The 23,040-nt window shown below is 40.1% G+C and overlaps 1 protein-coding gene across 1 annotated transcript; it reads right to left on the bottom strand.

Annotated features, from left to right (window-relative positions):
• Positions 1-321: 321 nt before the first annotated feature.
• On the bottom strand, positions 322-23,040 carry LOC133529819 (DNA replication licensing factor Mcm6-like). Its single transcript, XM_061867629.1, is given in 15 exon segments — positions 322-1,939; positions 3,521-3,666; positions 4,695-4,817; positions 6,079-6,203; positions 6,910-8,030; positions 8,732-8,806; positions 8,808-9,038; positions 16,282-16,434; positions 16,792-16,949; positions 17,958-18,096; positions 19,357-19,480; positions 20,017-20,189; positions 21,239-21,430; positions 22,251-22,674; positions 22,803-23,040. Coding segments are annotated over 15 exon segments (3,402 nt in total). The 5' UTR covers positions 22,895-23,040; the 3' UTR covers positions 322-1,813.

The raw sequence follows: 23,040 nt of genomic DNA, 5'->3' as shown, positions 1-23,040 counted from the left end.
AAGAAATTTCTTACCGCCTACGAGTTTTGCAGATTGCTATTCTGCTGAATTTGTATAAGGTGTTTGAGAAATGTTGATTGATAGGCTCGTTCTGTGTGGACCCACAGAACGAGCATACGCGCGAGGCAATTTCCTCACGTACAAAACGGCCAGTGTAGACGGCCAAGGCGGCGCGCGCGTTTTCCTCGCCTCGAGACACGTCTACACTGGCCGTTTTGTGCGCGAGGAAATTGCCTCGCGCCTATGCTCGCTCTATGTGGACCCGCCTAATTACTAAACAGATGGATTAAGAAGCGGTTAAAATCGACACAAAAAAACAGATAAGGTAAAAATTATTTTATTAAAAAAGGCGGGCTTATCCTACGTTGCGCGTTGCTCTTCTAATCCAAAAAGGGTTGTAAATTTAAAACATCAATCGGTCCCTTTTTATCGCGAAGTAGCAATACCGCAGATATCATAATCAGACAGATATATTTATGAAATACTCGTAAACTATATCCGTTTTTAAGACAGTGTTTCAAAATTATATCTCATTTTGACGATGCGTGTTGCATAATGACATTATAGTCTAAAATCTTCAAGACACTTTGAAATTATAAACAAAATCCCATAACGATATTACACCTTGTCATGTACGTAAACACAATATTTCACTTTTCATAAACATAATGAATGTTACATTTCTTCATATCTTAGTTATTGAATATTTTACGATAACAATTTAGATGCAAAGAATTACGGTCTACGTCTTTTTTTTTTAATTTAGTGTTGTGACCATGTCTGCTGTTCCGATTCATGTAACATTTAATACAATAAAACATGTAATATAAATATATTGTATTAATTATGGAAATATTATAATGTCATACATAATTAGTAGATATCAATTATTAATTTGAGAAGATTAGATAGGCATATAACAAGAAAAAAATCTGTTGTAAGTAAGTAAAATTAATAAATTAATTAATTAATTGTAGTAAAATCGATTCGGACAATTCATAATTATTTGTAGAATATAAGTATTTGTAGAATAGTGTTTAAGTCTAGTGTTCCAAATTAATATGTATGAGTCATTATGTTACTCAAAATACACGATTTTTTTTTATATAATTAATCGCTAAATTTGACACACGATACGTCTTAGCCCCATCACTAATTACGTCAATACTCAAGTGTCAAAAGTTCATTCTTAGAGATTTAATATTATAATGAACCGAACACTATCTATGACCGTAATATGATAAGATTCATATACTAGCCGTGTCTTATCCAACCTCGACATTGGCAGAATCATCAACACCTTGATGGAGCCGTAACACGAAAAATTGATTGATATTATAATGACATACTTTATAGTATAAAATCTCATTCATATTTATTTTGACAAAACCTAAGGTGGCCTTGTGAATCTTAATTTTTTTTGTTCATAAAATACTGCTCGGGCTTGTGTACAATTTATGTAAATTCTATTTTGAATTATGAATTTGATTATTTTGGACAATATTATTTTGTATTATTTATTTTAATTTTAATTATTAATAATTTCAGACTTAGGCATTGTAACTAACAATTTTATGAATGGGCTGAAATAAACGAATATTTAATTTAATTTGTATAAAATATTCTCTGGCCAAATTCTATCGCGTTTTTGAGTCGTTCTTAGACAACATGTACCATGTTGCCGACGGTCAACAAGACGTTACACCTTGGTTGTCTGTGATTATGTATATCTGTTGCTTATGATATCTATGGCCAGGAGGTACATTGAACGCAATGTTACTGATATCTACTGTTTATGATACGTTGTGTAACATCACGTATCGACGACATAGTTGGGATGCACGACGAGCAGCGGGTCGTCCTCCACTTCTTGCTCTGTGGTGGTGGACTTCTGTGTACTCTTGAGGCCGGTGGTGGATAGAGGGATTATCACTTGGTCCTGTAAAGAAACATTTACATAATAAACAAATTAGTATTGTTTATTTATTAACTAACTTACACTAACAGATATACCAAGCATGTAAGTTACTATACACTGAACTTAGTTTAACAAGACAACACTATACAAAACAGATAAACTTTATAAATATAACAAATTATTGTATTACTACTATATACTATATAAATTACTAATAACACTAATATTAGGACGGTGTAGTCGAGGGTATGGAGGTCGACTCCAAATACCGAGTTGCTGTGGCTAGGAGTCTCGGTTCCTTCTGTGAAAATATGTCTGTCTGGGGGTCGAATAGAAGGATATTATTTATGTGATTGAGTGCTGCATACAGAGGACTGGTGACTAAAGTTACTGTGTTGGTGCTGGGAATTGTAAAAAGAGGTGTGGGGCGAGGTCGAAGAGTAGTTCTCACAAATGGCGTAGGTACTTTAAAGGTGACATATTGCAGTAACCGAGGATTTGTGATTGATCCACGTATTAATCTAAGGAAGTATTTTATGATTGCAAGTTGTCTTCGTACCTCAAGACTACCATTCCTAACACAAACTGCGTAGGATACATATAGGGATAGTAACCATGCTGCTTCCAGTACAAGTACCTAACAAATGATTTCTGAATCTTTTCAATGAGAAGTACGTATATTTTTTCGTGTGGGCACCAGACAATATAGTATCAAGTCAATGACAATTGATTGTAATAGAGAAAGAAAGTCTAAGAAAAAACGTGCCCCTTAGTTTGACATCCAAAACAGATGGCAGTACAGCGCCATATGTTTTGCGGTCACCGAATTGTCAAACGTCAACTTTTGACAATCGGAGTTACCGCAAAATGTATGGAGCTCTACAGCGCCATCTCGTTTACCTCTCAAATCCGAAGCACGAAATTGTCTTAGATTTTACTCAATCAACGTATTTTTGATTAAGTACAACACATAAAGACTAACCCCCTTATTCATAAACGTCTACTAAAGTTGACAAGCCGCTAATAACCGTTTGTCCCTTTCCATCATATCAATACGTGGGAAAGGGACAAACGATTATTAGCGGCTGGTTAACTTTAGTAGACGTTTATGAATAAGGGGGTAAGTCTTATTACCAAATTTTAAGCAAAATGATCATTCATTCATTCACACGGTGATTCCTGGTATAGTTAACAAGGAACCGCGCACGTGACACCCGAAGTAGCTGATTACTGAATTTGCAGGCGATACATAAGAATAGAAAGAGTGAAGACCACCTTTCATATTTTTAACGCTGCTTTTTACTATCGGGCTCGACATAACACAACATTAAAATATTGCCAATGTTTTATTTATATTCGTAACAACCCATTTGCAATTAAAGCCTGACCAGTAGTATATGATCACGCGCCATATTGCGGAATTTAATTGGAACTAAATTTTCCATACTAAACTGAACTGTCACCCTATACATGAGAATAACAGCGCCCTCTTGACAATGAACATATATTTCTGGTCGGGCTTTAGTTAGATATAAACGGCGTATGTGACTAACGTCTGAACGTATCAGCCAAATGACGTCACCTGCTGTATTTCATACTCACATGGTACATAAGCCGGTCGATGACCTTCTCGACCAGGGTCTTCCGTTCTAGAAGCTCGTCCTCATCTTCTATGGCTCCCTGTGACACCAGCTGCTCCAGGTACCAGCTGACTACGGCGCTCTTCTTCATGCCTGAGCTCTCTTCGCCTGTAATAGGAATTTGAAAAAATTACACTTCCGTTCTGAAAACAAAAACACTGACAATCTTGGCCAATAATAACCAAGGTGTAATGGTTAACGCTAATCGATTCGTTAACGATTCTCTCATTTGCCGTGCCTCCAATTAATTAAAGAAGCAAAATAAGAATCCACAATGTCTACGTCTTGCGTATCACATTGGAATTACCGTCTCTTTCTGCAGAGTGATTGAAAGTAGCTTTTAAAGTTGTATTTCGTAAAAAACAGCTGTTTGCTACTTCCAAGAGCATCATGTGCAGAATCACTTGGAAAAATAGCAAAACTGACTTCAATCAATGTACTAGACGTAGACGAAGAGTCTCAATACTCTAAATGAATGTGCCCTTACTTACGTTGTGGGTACCCAGATAACGATATATAATAATACAAAACATGAAGAATACACCCCATGACTCATCACACAATAGGGTTGCTTCCCATTTTTTGAAACGCTCGTATTACGTTCTATATTAACTAAAACTTGTCAACTTTTATACCAAAAACGGCTTTAAATATGTTAAATTAACAAAATATATTTTGACAGATGCTTTCGCGCCCAAAACGCTGTTTGAAAATTGTGTGACGTCACAGTTTACGGCTTGACACATAACTACATACGCACGTAGAAGATGCGAATTGTCAACTGACATTTGTCATTTGTTGTTTATCGCCTAACTGTCAACAGTGTCAATCCGAGAGTTGTGACGTCATCAGAATCTTCAATGACGTTTCGAGCTTGGTCACGTGACGTGTGCCAAAAGGTATTTTAAATTAAATATTTACAAAAATATGGTCATTACAGGCCCCCTAAAAGTAGTTTAACATGTTCTTATAATCCAAAAGAATTTATTGGGATACAATTCTGCCCTAAAATTTGTAGATGGAAACAACCCTATTAAATGCCCTTTTTTTTGTTAGCCTACTATAGTGTCCCACTGCTGTCATGTCAATATTGTTTACCTTTTTTCTAATGGTAAGAAAACCGAACTATAGCATACCTCTGGTTTCCGCTTCTGCCTCTTCCTTCCTCATGAACACGACCAGCATGTCGCTGAGGGTCTTGTACTCCTCGAAGGAGAGAGTCAGCTTCTTCTTGCCCGAGTCTCCGTTGACCGGCGTCTCTGTAAATATTTGTTGTTGATTGATTCAATTTCATAATATAGGCCATACTGGAAACGACATCATCTAAACAAGTAAGAGTAAACGATGTTCCAATAGTTTTTTTTTAATCACATAAAGTTCAGTATTAGATGTTTTACAACCCTATAATCGCACACTCTGGACTTAGGTCCAGGCCTTAGGGCAGGCTCAGTTATTTGGTGTCTTTGAAAAAACCTTGCTTATGATTTCTGTATAGCAGGTGATGGTATAATAATAACCGGCACTGAAGTTAAAACAGTTTATTTTACTTAAAGAACATGGTTTATGACACAATACAGTCTAGTATACTTTAAGGCTGCTCCTCCCGCAAAATACCGTAAAAACGAGTTACTCTGAACCATTTTTTATATTAATTATGATACTTTTTGAGCAGAAAAAAATATATAACAATCTACAAGATATGAGAAATGATATGGTTTCTCTGATAATCTATTTTAAATAAGTGAACAAAAAAAATCTTGAAGTCCCCCTATTTATTTCTTTCAGTTGTATCCTTATCACTACTGCAACTTTTATCGCACATATATGAAACTTTACAATCTTTCTCACAAAACAGTATAGAATGATTTGATTTTCTTTCTTTTTGCAAATTCATAAAACTGTGCCTCATTCCCTAAAAAAAATGAGCCAAAATCCCGCCTAGCTTCCTACCATTACCCCGCTCTCGCCTGTATAGTCAGTGCGGGGCGTCGTGTTGCTAGACGGACCTGTGCCGCGTGGCGCGCGCGAGCAGGCGAAATTATATTTCGAACGCATAGTTCTGCGCGATCGATTTTTGCAGCGGGCGGTGCGGGTGTCGGCTCCGGCCACACGCGTTAGGCCGTTGCCGTGGGGTGCAGCCTTAAAATACTAACCCCATTATTCATAAAACTTTACGGACCTGATTTAGTTAAATTATGTTTTATCCCTTTCTTAGAAATACATAAGTCAAAAAACCAGATAAGGACAAACGATTCATAGCTAATTCAGGCCAGTAACGCGTTTATGAATAAGGGTCTAAAACTATACAATTCAACAAAGTTATGGTTGTTGGTTGGTTGACCTCGATTCGTTGTTGGGAAGACGCACAATTGGAGTGCTACCCCTTTCTAACGCACGCGTGGGCGTGCTGTCTCTGTCACACGCTATATCTGCATTTTGTCTGCCTCTTCTTTAAAGCTGTGTCGTGTGTCTATTTAATTGTGTCTGTAAAAAATATTACATTGTAAACATTGAACGCACCTGTTGTACCGTTTGTACCGTTAGGCACGTCCTGGTCGACGTCCATGCTGGGCTCGTACTGGGGCTCATCCTCGTCCAAGTGTATGTCGGGCTGTTCTACTCGGATGATGGATTTATTCAGCAATCTGATAATAAAAAAAATATCTATTATTTCTACGATTACAATTAATGTGCGTACACTTGTTATGATTCGACACCATCATTGCGAGTTGGACTCGCCCACCGGGCGTCCCGTACTTTTTGGACGAATCCACGAATTCCTGTTCCTGCCGAGGCATATATAGTGCTCTTGTCCAAACATGCGAGGAAATAAGGTAAAATAATCATCAATCAGCACTCAAATCGAACCTTCACATCAAAAACAATTTCCCTCTTGAATTACTTAAAAAAAGTTAAAGACACAACTTATTCTGCCATTCAGTACCATTCAATATAAGCTGTATGAGTAAGCTCACGAGATCTTTAAAAAATATAAAAGTTATTTAAGTCTTTGATTTTATAAGCAGTATTCGCATGATCATATACGGCGGTCTTGTAAGAACGAGGCATGACACAGCATGAAATGATGCTGACCGGGTCGTGTAGACGTGGCCCGCGGCTATAATAATTGGCTGTTTAGGTTTATCTTAGTAGATACGTGTTTTTAAAAAGTACAAAACTATACAGTAAGAGTTATAACTTTCCCGTCCGCTAAAACACGACAGTAATGGTTTGAATTTTTTTTAATTTGACTTTGAGCATAATGAAAAATTTCTCGTATTATTTTTGCTACAATAATATGGATAATATTTCCAAGCATATTGGAGAAATGCCGTGATGTAATGATATAACCTGTGTGCTTCCTGCACGTGGCGGGGCTGCACGTGCCCGCTGCAGTGCATCTTGGCGAGCGCCTCGGCCAGGCGGATCATGGACTCGAGCTGGCGCGCCGTGATGTAATGATATAACCTGTGTGCTTCCTGCACGTGGCGGGGCTGCACGTGCCCGCTGCAGTGCATCTTGGCGAGCGCCTCGGCCAGGCGGATCATGGACTCGAGCTGGCGCGCCGTGATGTAATGATATAACCTGTGTGCTTCCTGCACGTGGCGGGGCTGCACGTGCCCGCTGCAGTGCATCTTGGCGAGCGCCTCGGCCAGGCGGATCATGGACTCGAGCTGGCGCGCCGTGATGTAATGATATAACCTGTGTGCTTCCTGCACGTGGCGGGGCTGCACGTGCCCGCTGCAGTGCATCTTGGCGAGCGCCTCGGCCAGGCGGATCATGGACTCGAGCTGGCGCGCCGTGATGTAATGATATAACCTGTGTGCTTCCTGCACGTGGCGGGGCTGCACGTGCCCGCTGCAGTGCATCTTGGCGAGCGCCTCGGCCAGGCGGATCATGGACTCGAGCTGGCGCGCCGTGATGTAATGATATAACCTGTGTGCTTCCTGCACGTGGCGGGGCTGCACGTGCCCGCTGCAGTGCATCTTGGCGAGCGCCTCGGCCAGGCGGATCATGGACTCGAGCTGGCGCGCCGTGATGTAATGATATAACCTGTGTGCTTCCTGCACGTGGCGGGGCTGCACGTGCCCGCTGCAGTGCATCTTGGCGAGCGCCTCGGCCAGGCGGATCATGGACTCGAGCTGGCGCGCCGTGATGTAATGATATAACCTGTGTGCTTCCTGCACGTGGCGGGGCTGCACGTGCCCGCTGCAGTGCATCTTGGCGAGCGCCTCGGCCAGGCGGATCATGGACTCGAGCTGGCGCGCCGTGATGTAATGATATAACCTGTGTGCTTCCTGCACGTGGCGGGGCTGCACGTGCCCGCTGCAGTGCATCTTGGCGAGCGCCTCGGCCAGGCGGATCATGGACTCGAGCTGGCGCGCCGTGATGCGCCACGCGCCGCCGCCGCCCGCGCCGCCGTCGCGCTGCCGCAGCGTCGTGTAGTACTCCACCAGCAGTTTGCCGGCTTCCTGGGGACGAATTCATACTTTACACTTTCAACATTTTTTGCATTTTTAGGGTTCCGTACCCAAAGGAATCCTATTACTGAGACTCCGCTGTCCGTTCGTCCGTCCATCTGTCCGTCTGTCAACGGGCTGTATCTCATGAATTGTGATAGCTTTTCATAGATGATGTGTTTATTGACGTCTACGACGTGATTTATGTGACGTCACGGCTACGTCACAACGCAACGGCAGGGCGCGGCGCGCGGCGCGCAGAGTGCAGCGATCACACCCCTGCCGCGTGACACCGGCGCCGCGCACCTATATAAGCGGCGCGGACCAAGCAGCGATAGCCAACGACCCGCGACAGCCGCCGCAGCCGGAAGGCGGAAGCGGCCCCTCATACCCCCCTGACGGAGGGTATCGACAGACATCTAGTCCAGCGATAGCCAGTCGATGTTTCGAGCCCGCGCTGGAAACAACGGCTACTCAGCCCGGTGTGGCGGCGTGCGTTCTCGCGTTCGCCCCGGGCTTCCCGTAGGGCCGAGTCCTGAATAGGCCGCGCGTGTTCTCGCGTAGATAGCCGCAGGACTCTTCCTTCCTTTCCCCCGTAGTATAGCTTTCCCTGGCCGCGCGTGTCCTCGCGTAGTTAGTGAAGGCTTTGACGAGATCTAACCTGATGACAAGGGGTTCTGAAAATCGCTAAAATCTGAAATAAAAGTCATTACCTCAGTAATAATAGGCTTGAAGCTCCTCGCGAACGCAATATATCTCAGCAGGTCCTCTCTCGAGTACACACAGTCGTAATTTTTCTTCTTTATTACAATGCAGATCCACAATTTTCCTCGCAATAGCGTAGTCGACCATCTCGCTGGTCTCGTCGATGAGTATGAAGAAGAGGTCGAAGCGCGACATGATGGGCGCGGAGAGCTGCACGTTCTGCTGCAGCGACTTGGCGCGGTCGTAGCGGCCGCCGAGCGGGTTGGCGGCCGCCAGGATGGACGTGCGCGCGTTCAGCGTGGCGCGCACGCCGGCCTGCGAGGACACACTCCATTACAATCGGTCAAACAAGGGCCCTTCTCTCGCGAAGCTACTCTCAAGCGATATGTTTCGTACGCGTATCCTACGCCTCGCTTGTGAGTAGCCGCCATACATATTCACTTCGTTTCGCACATAACGAGAGGCGTCGACACGACCCAAGCAGCACATTAGTGAATTTTGCAGCTTATCTTATAGCTTTATGTTCTAACCCAACAAACATTATACCGTCAGTTACAGGCTTCTTTAAAACTTTAATCTTTTGAACGGCGTTATAATAATCTCAGTTATAGCTTGGAACGTTATAGAGGAGTTAAGAAATAAATTCCACTCCAACAGTGGTTCTAGAGCTACAATGGATGATGTTATGCAGAATTGAGAGTAATAATAGTGTTAATTACAGCTACTGGAGTCAAGCTTTATAGCTTTAACCTGTTTGTAACACTTAAATCTTTACAACAGCGCCCGCTGACACTTACTGATGTTTATTGTTACTTAATGGTTACTGTGAAGTATCTTATATATCTTTAGGTGTTGTGATAACTTTAAGCTGCAGGCATGGGTTGCATAAAAGAGTTAGTCAAGTGTGTCGTAACACCAGATACTAAAAGCGTTGCATAACTCTCTTATGAAGTTTCAAGCTTTAACGTAAGTTTTGCTTATGCTAATTGTGTTAGCCGAGTACCTTTTTGAAGGCTTTCTACAGGCAATGGTGTAATGAACAGAGTTTGTCAAGAGTGTAGTAATACGAAAATTAAAGAAGATGCCAAAAGTTTGGATCATCTCATTTTTGCAGGTTTAAGCTGTAACGTTGATTTTACGAATGCACATTGTCAGTGCCGGATTAACCATTAAGCAAAATAAGCACTTGCTTAGGGCACCACGTGTAGGGGGGCACCAAAATCGTAGGAAAAAAAACGCGCAGGCTGCATCAGCATCGCAGTCGTAGTGTAGTACTTATGTAGGTACACGAAACTTTTTGATACGTGTGCAAGTACCCATCTAATAACGAAGTCGTAAGAGAGTGAGGACACGTAAGCACATCCCCAACCTTACGCGGAGGCCATCAAAGCTCATGGCCAAAAAATCTTACCGATTTTCTCCGTAGATTACCGATTTTGTAGCGTATTTTGCTCTCTTGCACACCAGATGTGTCGGCCAGGCCGAGTTGCTGCAGATCCGCGATCCTGCGACCTAATTCTCAAAGTGTAATAAAGGGCCCTGCGAAGTCCGAAAAACAAAAGCATCATATCAAGTTGCGCTTTCGAGTTAAGCCAAAGGCCGAGCAGTAGGAGGACCGTGATTACATAGGTTCGATTTCAAGCCACTCTTTTGCAGTTCGGCGTTAGGTCTTATGCGACGCCAGGCCTTTTACTTTATGCAAACTGCCTCACTTTCGCTTGGCCATGGATCCAAATCCATGCTGTCCTCTTTCGCAGCTGGGCTGCCTTGCTCACACCTGGCCATTGGTTGTATTATATGATAACGCGCCGCGATCGGACCCTGCGGACGTCCAGCTATTCATACCTCCCCATTGGTCAAATTCAAGCCTTGCTTTCTTCCAGCTCGACCTTTGGCCTCATCCGTAAGCGCCGATCGAACGCTCCGCGCATTCAGCCTTAGACTTTGCCTTTAAAAACACTGATTTAAACCTTCACGATTTAGGCCAATCAAATTAGATCCAAAAATAGCGTTTTGAGGAATTAATTCCCAGCAAGCTGGAAATTGTTTTAATACATTTATTTGGTCCTAAATGCATATAATCCGTCCCAGGAGGTGTGCCTACATTTTGGGATCCTTAGGAGTTATTTTTTTCCGTTGGATTGCCAAACCACTCCATGTAGAAGGAACTCCCTATCAATTACAATAGCACTTGGTGGATCCGACACTGGTAAGAAAGCGTTTTCGGATTATTAACATGATTTTACCAAAAATAAAAAATATTGACCTTTTTTTACAATTTACTACGAATACATATTAAGGTACCTTAAATCAATCAATCAATCAATATATTTTATTGTAAGAACATAGTTAAATTACATTTCGGATCCTCAGATATGAATTTTAATAATACTCGTAATTAGAACAAATTTTCCGTCGGCCGTACCGTTCGATTTACTAGCAAAAAACTGAAAATGAGGAAACATTTATGCACACCTCCTGGAATGGAGCAAACTCGGATTACACGTATTTTTAGGTCGAAAAAATCTAATTGTATTGGCCTAATTGTGACACATTATTATTTAAGAAAACGGTACTTAATCGCATTTGATTAAGTTCTAAAATTACCTCCAACGTCAAAATAATGATGTCGACTTTACAGTCTTCTCCGAGACCATGGGGACAACGCCGTCCTTGAAACGTCGGGTCAAAGGTAATTTAAAACTTACCCTATTAAGTCCCGTTTTCGTAAACAATAATTTGCTATTTAAGACATTTATGGCCATTGGTACTTGTTCTGACATGAACCAATCGCCAATGGTTAAGCCCCTTCTGAAGCTCGGCTTTTACCCTCACATGAATGAGCTTCGCAGGAAAGCTCTAGAGGTTGCAAAACCCTGTGCGGAGTACGGCCTATGTCTTACGTCTTCGCTTACACTTGGACAATGGTTGGCTTGGCCTCCGGACTTATGCGAAGCACGGTCTTCGAATTTGCTTACACTTCACCTTACCTAATCCTTGAACATTACTGCTGCAGTGCTGTCAATTTCCGTGATAAAATTATATGACGGATTGAAAATTCTATTCTCAGCAGTAATGCGACAATAAACGTCACTCAATTTACCAAGAAAATTCAATGTAATCTTGATGAGGGGGCACCATGGTCTAGAAATGCTTAGGGCACCAAAATGTCTTAATCCGGCACTGCACATTGTGTTAAGTAAGTGCATTTTAATGACATTCTAAAGGTAATGATGTGAGTTAACACAGTATAAGAACTCAAGGAATCCAAAGGGATACATGTCAATTTTAATATAAATTACGCGAATAAGTTATTAAAAGCATATTTTATAATATTATAACAAACCTAAAGAAAATGCTTAGCCGGTTGTATTGTCTTCTATATAGTTAAACGCTTTGTTTGAGTCTATTATTACACTCTTATGTATACTAAAGACTGCACAATACTCTCGACTAAAGATGCTGTATCTCAAAAAGTGTAAATGATGCGTTAAGGGAGAGCTAAAGCTGTAATAGCAAGTTCGCCATTGTTTTAGTAAAGTAACCTAAAAATGTACTTGTTTGATCAATATTTATGTACAAAATACTCCATTAATAATTTTTATTTTATCATTCTATCGATGCCACGTAACTTTACTTGCCAATGGCCGACAAAAAGAACAAGTTGCTGATAAAACTTTAAGGCGTCTATTTTATTAAGCATAAGTTTTACTTTAAATCTTTAATTAATCCGGAGCGCGTTAAAATTAAGATGGAAAACATGGTATACACTTACCGTAAAATCGCAGGCGCAGCACTTTTTCACTTTTCACACGATAAAACTTCTTCTTCCTAATAAAAACTTGCGAGCAGATCGCCATTAAATGTTGCTGTGATAAGTTTTATTTTCTTTGTATCATTTATTTTATAAGTTGATAGTTTTGGATTTCTTTGAAGCTAATACATAAAAACAGTACAAAAAGAGTTCTCAAAAAGCGGTCACATATTTAATTGAGAATGTTTTAGATATCTAGTACGCGTTAAATCGTTAACCCACTCTCTCTTATAGGTTTAACAAGTTTAAAATTCTTAACTGAGGGTTGTCTCACACCTATTGTGTTAGCTAATGATTCTATGAGAACGTAGAACCGGCTAAAGTAATAGCCGAGGGTGAATTAACTCCCTTCTAAGTACTTCTAACCCTTAAGTAACACTGTTGTATAGGCTTCCTGACACCTTTACCTGTAAAAAGTGGGGCCTGATTCGTGGTTATAAGGGTGGTATAGAGTCCTCTACCAACCTACTACAGGTATTCTTAACACTCTTAATTCTCAAATGAGAGCATTATAACAGTGATATGTAGGCTATTTTGACGCTGTCATGTTAGTTGGGAAATGAGTGGTTTAACAGTGTTTGATAAAACTTATACCTTTAAACACAACTCAAAATTGTATATGAGTTCATCCTGTCACTTGTAGTTGCTTAGGAACGCTTATTGTTTCTACTTTATTACTTATGGTTGGGTAAAGTCGATTTTGCTACTTAAAGTTGCATGCAGGTTTTAATTGTCACTGAATAAGAAGCAATAGTGCCATATAAGGCCCTAAAGTCACTTATAAGCAACTTCTACATATAAGTGGGAACATACCCTTATTTGGAACTTTTAATTCCAAATGACTAGTATAATAGAGTAGTATATCACCAATAGTGGCTAAAGAGATAATTTTACGGCCCTTTTGGAACCTAAAGTGATTGCAACTTTAAGGGCTAGAAATACTCTTATTGCCACTCCAACGCATAATTAAGTCTCAATAGGAGGTTCTTGAAAACCAAAAGCAGTTATTTTCACTTATTTCAAACCACTAACGATCTAACAGTTCCAAAATTAGGTCATATACATAATATCCTATCAAAAACATTTTCATGAAAATGTTGCCAAGACGAAACCATAAGGCTCGCACTGTCAAAATGTTATCAGATTTCTCGTAGAGACAAGCTTCTAACTCTACAAGCCATATCTTCAGAAACTCTACAACAAGAGTCAAAATATGTGGCATGGCCGTTTCACTACTGTCACATGGGCGTAAGGTGCAAAATTTATTCACTAAGTATACTTGTAGTAACGAAACGGCCAAGCCACATATTTTGACTAAGGTGTAGAGTTTGTGAAGTAAGCGCTTGTAGAGTTAGAAGCTTGGCTCTACAAGAAATCTGATAACTTTTTGACAGTGCCCTTATGGTTTCGTCTAGGCAACATTTTCCATGAAAATGTTTTTGATAGGATTTCACTTCTTTTTGTAAGTGTCTTCTTTGTGTATTGTCATAAGCATGACAATCTTCCATCCCCTAATATAAATGGTAAAGTAAGTAGAGTAAATACACTTTATTGGACCACAGAAGAAAAATTCAGTAACAGATTTACAATGTAAATAAAGGTAGCAACAGGCGTTCTTATCGCTGTGAGCGATCTCTTCCAGACAACCTTAGGGTAGCAGGATATAAAGAACAAAAAGCTTTAGTGACAGGTAGTGCAGGAATACATTACAGGAATAAGAAGATTACACATTACAATGAAATACATACCAATGGGTACAACCAAATAGTTAAATATTTATCAGATACATATATAATGGTTGGGGGAAATTTACTATTAAAAATCCCGAAATACGTATCTGGGGGCATCTTTTATACAATCTTCTTTTTTTACTGATCCCCCCTACAAACTTTCCTCTATTCCCCCTAATGCCCTTTTCCTTCCCTTTTCACCTTTACGGGTGATTTTGGGGTTGATAACTATTCTATATCCTTCCCTATAGGAAAAACTATCTACACACTAAATTTCATCTAAATCGGTTCAGCGGTTATTGATTCCCCATACAAAATTCCACCCCCCTTTTCACCCCCTTAAGGGCTATATCTTTCCAATTTTTTTTATTTCTTTTGTTGTTTGTATACTAATACTATGCTACATACCAAATTTTTGCTTCCTAGGACTTCAGGAAGTACCCCAAGGGTTTTGGTGATCATCAGTGAGTGAGTGAAGTGAGTCAGTGACGAAAACGGGGTTTTTCCGATACGAACAAAATCTTAAGTATGAGAGCTATGCATCTGAATTTTTTTATGCTTATTAAGTCCACTATTGATATTATATCCCGAGAATTTTGTTTATCTGGTATAATCCAAACCCAAGTTATGAGGGTTCAAAAAAACGACGAAGCGCTTTTAGAAAAGGTAGGCCATGCGCTTCGCTTTGCTCGTCTTGGCGGGGGCACTACCCTGCCCCCAGATTTATTTTTCCTATTGCGGCGCCTCCTCTGTCAATAGCATTCACTGCTTTGCCACTCGCAAGATACAAATAAGTGATTTTCAGACCTGATAGTTCTAAATAGAGAATAAATAAGTGAAAATAAACACTGTAAAATATTTTTTATTCCGCCATGTTTACAAATGGAGTCCTTGAAAATGAATTATTTTAAACAGAATTTTATCACACTGACGCATAATCACAGACCTTTGATAGTTGTGACGATGTTACTTTAACATTGTACGTAACCTACAATCATTAGGTCAGGTTTTTAACAGTTTTATTTCTTATCAGTATCAATTCCTCATTTGATTTAGCACTCTCCTTTTAAATATTCCTGGATCAAATCAAAGGCGCATCGAAATTTACAAAGAAACCATACTATAGTTTCACAGTAAAAAATCATTCCTAAGGATTTTGTGCTTATTTCAATTCCTGTATAACGTGAAGTTTTCATCACTTTACCAAACAGATATGTACATCCAAAATTAAAATGGCAGATCACATTCACTTTTAAAAAACACAACTTATTGTCTTAATTGTTGCCACGCCACTCAAAGGAAATTGGGCGTCTCATTTATCACTCCTTGACCGAACTGAAATTGTAATACATTCATTCGTTCAATATAAATCGTTCACTGCGCATAACTGTCACCCATAGTTCTAATTGCCACTTAAGGTAATCGAGAGATCTCTTATGGATTCAATTTAGAACCAAAAATAGGCTGCAATTTTTCTCCTTTTTGGTCTATATTGGGTCTATATGGGTTCTTTCCACCTATATAGAACTTAGTCATGGCTATATATTTCACTTAAGTATCTAAATAGATATGATATACGAGCTATTTCCCACCCCGTGTGCTACTTGGGGATACTGTCTTGCTGGTCGCACGCTACTCGAGTCGTATACGCGTTGCATTACAAAAAAATATCCATGTTTATAAAAAAGATGTAACAGAAAAGGCTTGTTTTTTTTTTGGATATTATTAATTGCACTTCAAATTTTTTTACATTGCACAGCAGAATAATGTATTCGCACACCAGAATGCTGTTTTGCTGGCAAATTACCTTTTTTTGCTGTGTAATTAGATATTTAGGTTAGGTTATAAAAGCGGAAACTAGTAGCATACCAGTAGGCGATGATGGTTTGCATTTCGGTCGCGTAGCATTTGAATAGTCTCGTGAGAGAAGGACCAGGAGAGTATTTCATATAGACATTATGAAGCGTTTAAGACTTGTGAACGTCACGTCACACATGGTTGGACTTGTAGCTACCTTGGCAATCGAGATGGTCTGCTGTTCCATAGCCTCGTGGATGGCAACTTGGTCAGCGAGGTCCATCTTGTCGAACTCGTCGATGCAGCACACGCCATTGTCCGCTAACATCAGCGCGCCGGCTTCTATTACGAAGTCGAAAGATTCTTCGTCCTGGCGATGAAAAATCCTTTAATAATTCTTAACCCTTTAACACATACCATAGAAATATGTAAACTGGAAGACTTTAGTGATTTAGAAGGTTGATATCCATATTGCTGTGGAAAGAAAAAAAGAACAACCCTCCCCCTTTCCATATGAGGGCGCCCTTTTCCAAATTTATATAGCCTATGTCACTACCACAATTCTGACTAATTCAACGACACCTCATATATCAAAAACCGTCCAGCCGTTTGGGCTGCAGGGCGTGCCAAATAAATAAACATACATATGCTGGAAAAACATTACCCTCCTGACGCAGTCTAGTAAACAGAGGGATATTATATAGGGAGGGAGGGAGAATGCACTGACCTTGACAACAGCTGCAGTAAGACCGGCCGCAGACGAGGCTTTGCCGCTGGTGTACACGGCTCGCGGTGTGATCTCACTGACTTGCTTCAGGACTTGGGACTTGGCCGTGCTCGGGTCGCCCACGATGCACACGTTGATGTCGCCGCGGAGAGTTGTGCCTACGTATTTATTTATTACTTTTATAAAATATCTAGCACAGCTGTCAACTTGATTTACCGTATCCAACGCTTAAAAGGGGTCTAAGAGTAAACTTGGGTATAAAGCATTTTTATCTTAAAAATTCTTGCTTCTTTTTTAAGTAAACTTTGAAACATCCAAAGACACGAAGAGTTGGGTCATAAACACGCAGATAAGTAACAGGGCCCATTCTGGCTGGGACTTACATCAGCCAAAACCGTATCAAAATTGTGACCATTTGTTTCGCCTATGTTCTTAGCTACTACTAAAATACAAAACTATGTTTATGACCTAGTTGCAATGTAGAATATTTTTTAATTTTTGTTTAACCCGCGATGCTTTGCGTCATCGTGAACCTTGTCAGAAGGTTAATATTGGGCTGTAAGCAGGGATTATACAACCGGTTTTATTAATACCTGTAAATAAATTGTCATACTATTACCGCTAACACAGAATGCCTATATTCCTATTAGAGGTATTGTTTTTATTTCGCTTTTATTTTTACCGCTGTATATAGTTAGACTATTTACAAATTTACCTTTATTCAATACCGCTATTCATTGCACTTGACAGGTAAGATGTCAATCAGGCACTACTACTAAATCACAACAAATAGGTGTAAATTATTTAAGTAATGTCCTTCATTTTATTCGAAAAGGAAAAGCCTAGCCAAAGTTAGTCTAAAATATTCTGACAATTTTTCAATACAGCAAAGCACAACATATTCGAAGAAACAAATAAAGGAGTGTATTGACATGTATTACCGTATGTCAAATACAGGTATTGCTGTCTGATGGCAAAATCGCTAATAGACATGAATACCGCTGAGTATACCGGTAATCAAAGCGTGTTTAGTGATATAAATAGCGAAATACAACTATAACCCTAATTTAAAATTGGTAGTCAGAATACCGGTAACGATCCATGGCAGTAAGCGCGCGCGTCAGTTGACGTGTTTGGCGGTCAAAGCGGTAAAGAAATATGTTTACCTTCAATGGTGGTCTTTGCGACCCCTCCAAACAGCATCAAAAGGATGCCGCGCTTGACTTCATTGTTGCCATGGATACTTGGGAACAGGCTTGCTATTAGGTTGTTGTACAAATTGCGATCCCTAGACATCTCGTATACCTGAAACAAATGATATATTGAAATAATTGTATGCAAGAAGTCCCTTAGGGGTTAAGTCCATAGTTTACGCATGTATGATTTGATGTACATAATATATTTTTTAATCAAATTTCTATAAAGAAAAGTAGCTACTGTATGTAATTGCATGATTTCTATAGTAATCTAAATTGTATTTTTTCATATTTAATGCATCTTAATTATAAGACTTTGCAGATGACCTCTGCCTTATAGCAACCACGCGTGAGCAACTCCAAGACAAGGCAGAAGATTTAGCAGAAGAGGCTGAAAAGGAAGGATTGCGCATTAACTACAATAAAACAAAGGAAATGCGCCAGAACACCACCCATTCAACCCCAATGCTGATCAAGGGAAATCAGATTGAACAAGTGGCTAGCTTTTGCTATCTGGGCAGTATTGTCGACCAGAGTGGAGGAACGGAAGCTGACATTGAAACACGAATAAACAAAGCCCGAGCCGAGAAGAACTAAAGTGAGGATTTTCAATTCCAATGTAAAGGCCGTGTTACTGTACGGGTGCAAAACCTGGTTTGTCCGCAAAGACCTAATGACAAAACTCCAAGTGTTTCAAATGCTTAAGGCAAATTCTGCACATCTTTTGGCCTAACTGGATCACAAACGCTCACTTATGGAGAATAACCGGACAAGCACCCGTACATAAGGAGATCCAAACGCGCAAATGGCATTGGATAGGGCATATCCTCAGGAAGCCTGACACCCACCTATCCAAGGTGGCCCTGACCTGGAAGATGCCCGGGAAACGGAAACATGGTCGCCCTAAATTTACTTGGCGCCGTTCCGTGGAGCAAGAGTTGGGTGTATTGGGGATGGGGTGGGAGGAGGTTACCCAAGCTTCCCAGGACCGGAGTCAGTGAAAGAAAATGGTTCGAGCCCTACACCCCAGCAGGGGGTAACAGGATGAAAAGAAGAAGAAGTTAATTATAAGATGTAATGTTTTGAAAAGATGTGTCCCGTCGAGTTTCTTGCCGGTCCATATTGGGATACCCTCCTCCAATTGAATGGGGATTTAAATCTTCTTGAGTCAGAGGTGTAGGGTTAGAGCCGGTGAGGCTTTATTTGACATTCATAAGCGCATTGTAATATACCTACACGAATAATAAACTATCTTTATATTTATCTAAGGATCTCCCAAACTTTTGACTTCTACCATTTTCTTTTTGTATGGCATTTGGTTGGATTCAGCCCCAAAAGCTAAATTAAAAATTAGGAAAAGAGTCTTAACCTTATCCCACTCCTTGTCCGTCATCTGCTTCCTCATATCCTCGGAGGTCATGTCGTCGGCGGCGAGCTCGGCGGTGCCGAAGCGGCGCGAGATCGCTTGCACGCTGCACGCCAGAAATGCCGTTCTGGAAGGGTAATGTAGATATGATGTGCTTATTGTGATGTAAGCTTGGAGAAATAATGGTAAATTGTCATCTTCCTCAGGTTTAGAAGTCATATGATTTACCGTATTCATTTACTTCTTACTACTACTAAAAACTAAATAAAGTTTTGCCAGCATGCCAGAAAAAGTATCTATCAGTCTTTTGCAGTCTACTTTAACTATTTTGTACCATTTTAGAAGGGTGTATTTTGTGCCTCTTACAGTGTTAATGTTTTGAACCAGTAAGATGACAATTTTTTTTATTATATTAGTGGACATTACTACACAAATTGACTAAGTCCCACAATAAGCTCAATAAGGCTTGTGTTGTGGGTACTTAGACAACGATACATAGAAACACTTAAATACACAGATAACATCCATGACTCAGGAACAAATATTCATGCTCATCACACAAATAAATGCCCTTACTAGGATTTGAACCCGGAACCATCGGCCTCATAGGCAGGGCCACTACCCACCAGGCCAGACAGGTCGTCATTATGTGAGAATTCTTACTTGTAATGCAACTCTCTAACTCCCAAAGCCTTCAGCCCCTTGATGCCCTCCATCTGGCCGTCATTGTTCTGCCTCGTTCGTGTCGTAAGCTCAGCCTTTGCCCCGGGCATGGACAGGGAGCCAACGTCTGGCACCACTATCAGGGTGCCAGTGAAGTCATAGCGGTCTCCAGCCTGAGTAATGTGAAACATATATTCGTCGAAAAATGTAGTGTAGCAAATCAGAGTAGAACAAGGAGCGCAGAAAGGCAGCAGATGAAAATGAAAATGAAAAATGATTTATTTAGGTATCAAAATTGCAGCTTATTACACAGTAGAAAAGTATTACATTTTTAGAAGCATTCTATTGTTGTTGGAAAGCCTAGGAATAGTGTCCTGAGCCCTAAACTAGGTAAACCTGTCTTATAGGGATCAGGGAACCACCTCGTATTTTTAGAAATGCAGCAAAGGTTAGTTGGTACACAAATCTAAAAATTGGATAATCATTTTGCTTAATTAAGTATATACGTATACAATATCAGTAATGTGTGTGTGTGTGTGTGTGCTTGTGTGATGAACTTTTCATTATATATTATTAATTTATCATACATATACCTACTGCTGGTTGTTGGTCAACAATGAGGCAGCAAATGACTAGTTGCTATGGAGATCCTTGGTCTCCACCAAGGATGGTCCAGGTTATGCACCTGTTGTTTACCTCTGTTTTCTACTGTATTAGTTTCTTTTATTTGAGGTGTGCAATAAATATTATTTGTATTGTATTCAATGCGATTTAGAAGTCTGGAGGCCTCAAGCAATAAAGGAGTGGAGGCCCCCTGGCCCCAAATTATTTTCTAAATAAAATGGTAAATTTTCCAAGTCTATTGTGGGGGTCCCTCTTTTGTGGAGGCCCCGGGGCTATTGCCTTCCCCTAAATCGGGCCCTGATTGTATTGTTGCTGCTTAGTGCTTACAATGAGAATGTGAATAGGCGGGTCCACACTGAGCGAGCATACGCGCAACTTCCTCGCGCACAAAACGACCAGTGTAGACATGCCTTGGACAAGGCGCGGGTTTTCCTGGCCCGAGCGTACACTACCGTGTTGTGCGTGAGGAAATTGCCTCGCGCTTTTTTCTTTACTTTTTCTGTATTCAGCTGCTAAGTATTTTATTATTTGGAAGTAAATGAATATAAAATAAATGTAAAATTCAAATTAAAAAGTATAAAAGTTAAAAAAACCTTGCCTGAACTGATTCGACAGCCTCTGCTCTCAATATAACCTCCAAAGACCTTGGGATGCAGCCTCTCGGCAGCTCAGCTTGCGTCTCCTGGATGCGGATCTTTTGAAAGTCCACAAACACCGACTTGTCTGCATCCAGCATAAACCTGCGCCGGTTGGCACAGACGGGGTTGCGGCAGATGGTGGGGATGGTGTACTGTGATCAAATAAGATATTTATTAAAATTTAGTTAATTTTTAAATCCTATTATTTGAGTAAAAACAATTTTGAGATAAATAAACTAAACATATAAAACATCAATTGAGCTCTCAAATAAGATATTTATTAAAATTTAGTAAATTTTTAAATCCTATAATTTGAGTAAAAACAATTTTGAGATAAATAAACTAAACATATAAAACATCAATTGAGCTACTGATGCATACTCCCTGCAGGGAATCTTCATTGTTACACACACTAATGGTAGGGTGTATATATAATTTTTAAAAAATTCCCTTGGGTGCCATTCATTTATTACGTAAGACGGTTTTTGTCCGTTTTTTACCCCCTCCCACCACCATGTAATAAAAAAATAAGAATAGGCCGACCCCCACCCCCTATTTTACGTAAGAATCTACAGTCATGAATAAATACAAGTTTTGTTTGTTTGCTTAATGTTTATTTTCACTACGAATTTTCATGAGCTCCTCAAGCTAATGTACACTGTCGCCTCGTGGTTCAGCTTGCGGCTCGTCTGGTGTCTCGGCCGTAGCCCCTAAGCTCGTCGAGCTAATCAATTTTAAACACAAGTGCCACAGTTTAAGATTTGTAACCATCTTACGTAATAAATGAATGGTGCCTTATTACAACTTTTGTAAACTTGTTTTCAATAAACCAGGCCATGGCGAGGACCATGGAGGCTCCTGGTCTTCAACAGAAGGACATGATGTCAAGATCCTCAGCACTGAGGGACCAACTGAAGAAGAAGAAGAAGCCTGTTTTCAATTTATCTGATACAATTATATATGTTTCATTACCTTAAACTGTTGCTCCACATTTTTAATCACAGTCTGGCAATCCAAACACACAAAAGTTCCAGATACCAGCTCCGGATGCACTGGATGCGTTCTCACGATCTGTCCTGAGATTCTGATCAATGTTCCAATTTTTGCTGTAGTCAGCTCTCGCACTTTGTGTCTCGTTGGCACATCCACAAAGGAAATATAGCACTCCTTGCCTTGTAAGTCTTTTTTCATACCACTATCGGCAAGGCTTAATACATAGTTTAGAATAGCCTGGTTTATAAAAGGGTATATTCGATAATACTCCTCAATTAAAGTAGTTGCAAGATTTTGGTTATATTTCTCAACATCATCAAAGCTGACTTCTAGTGTGCTCAATTCAGGCTTAAGGAGTTCTTTAGCGTGTTTTTCGTATTTTATTTCATTGTCTTCTTTGAACCTATAACGAAAAGTACACAAGGTGAAGACCTAACCTTAAAAAATATGGTTATTGAAACATAAGTAGACAGAAAATAGCGCTAATAGAAATATATATTATTTAGATTATTACAATTAACTATCACTTACTCTTCTAAAAAGTCCTGGAAGAGCTTTTGGCAACGAACTCCGACTTCGTCTTTCACTTGGCTTTGTGTAGCATAGGTGTCGGCGACATCCATGATGAAATTAGAGTTTAGCCACTGTTTCACAAATTAAAAACAAACAGTCTAATATGAAATTAAAACATGAACGTTTCATCAATCAATAGTAACAAGGATACAATAAAACAATAAAAACAATTTTTCGCGTAATAAACAAAGCACTC

Source organism: Cydia pomonella, chromosome 21, assembly GCF_033807575.1.
Source record: "Cydia pomonella isolate Wapato2018A chromosome 21, ilCydPomo1, whole genome shotgun sequence".
Lineage (NCBI taxonomy): Eukaryota > Metazoa > Arthropoda > Insecta > Lepidoptera > Tortricidae > Cydia > Cydia pomonella.
Note: the sequence above shows the minus strand (reverse complement) of the source record. Positions and strands in the feature narration are given on the sequence as shown.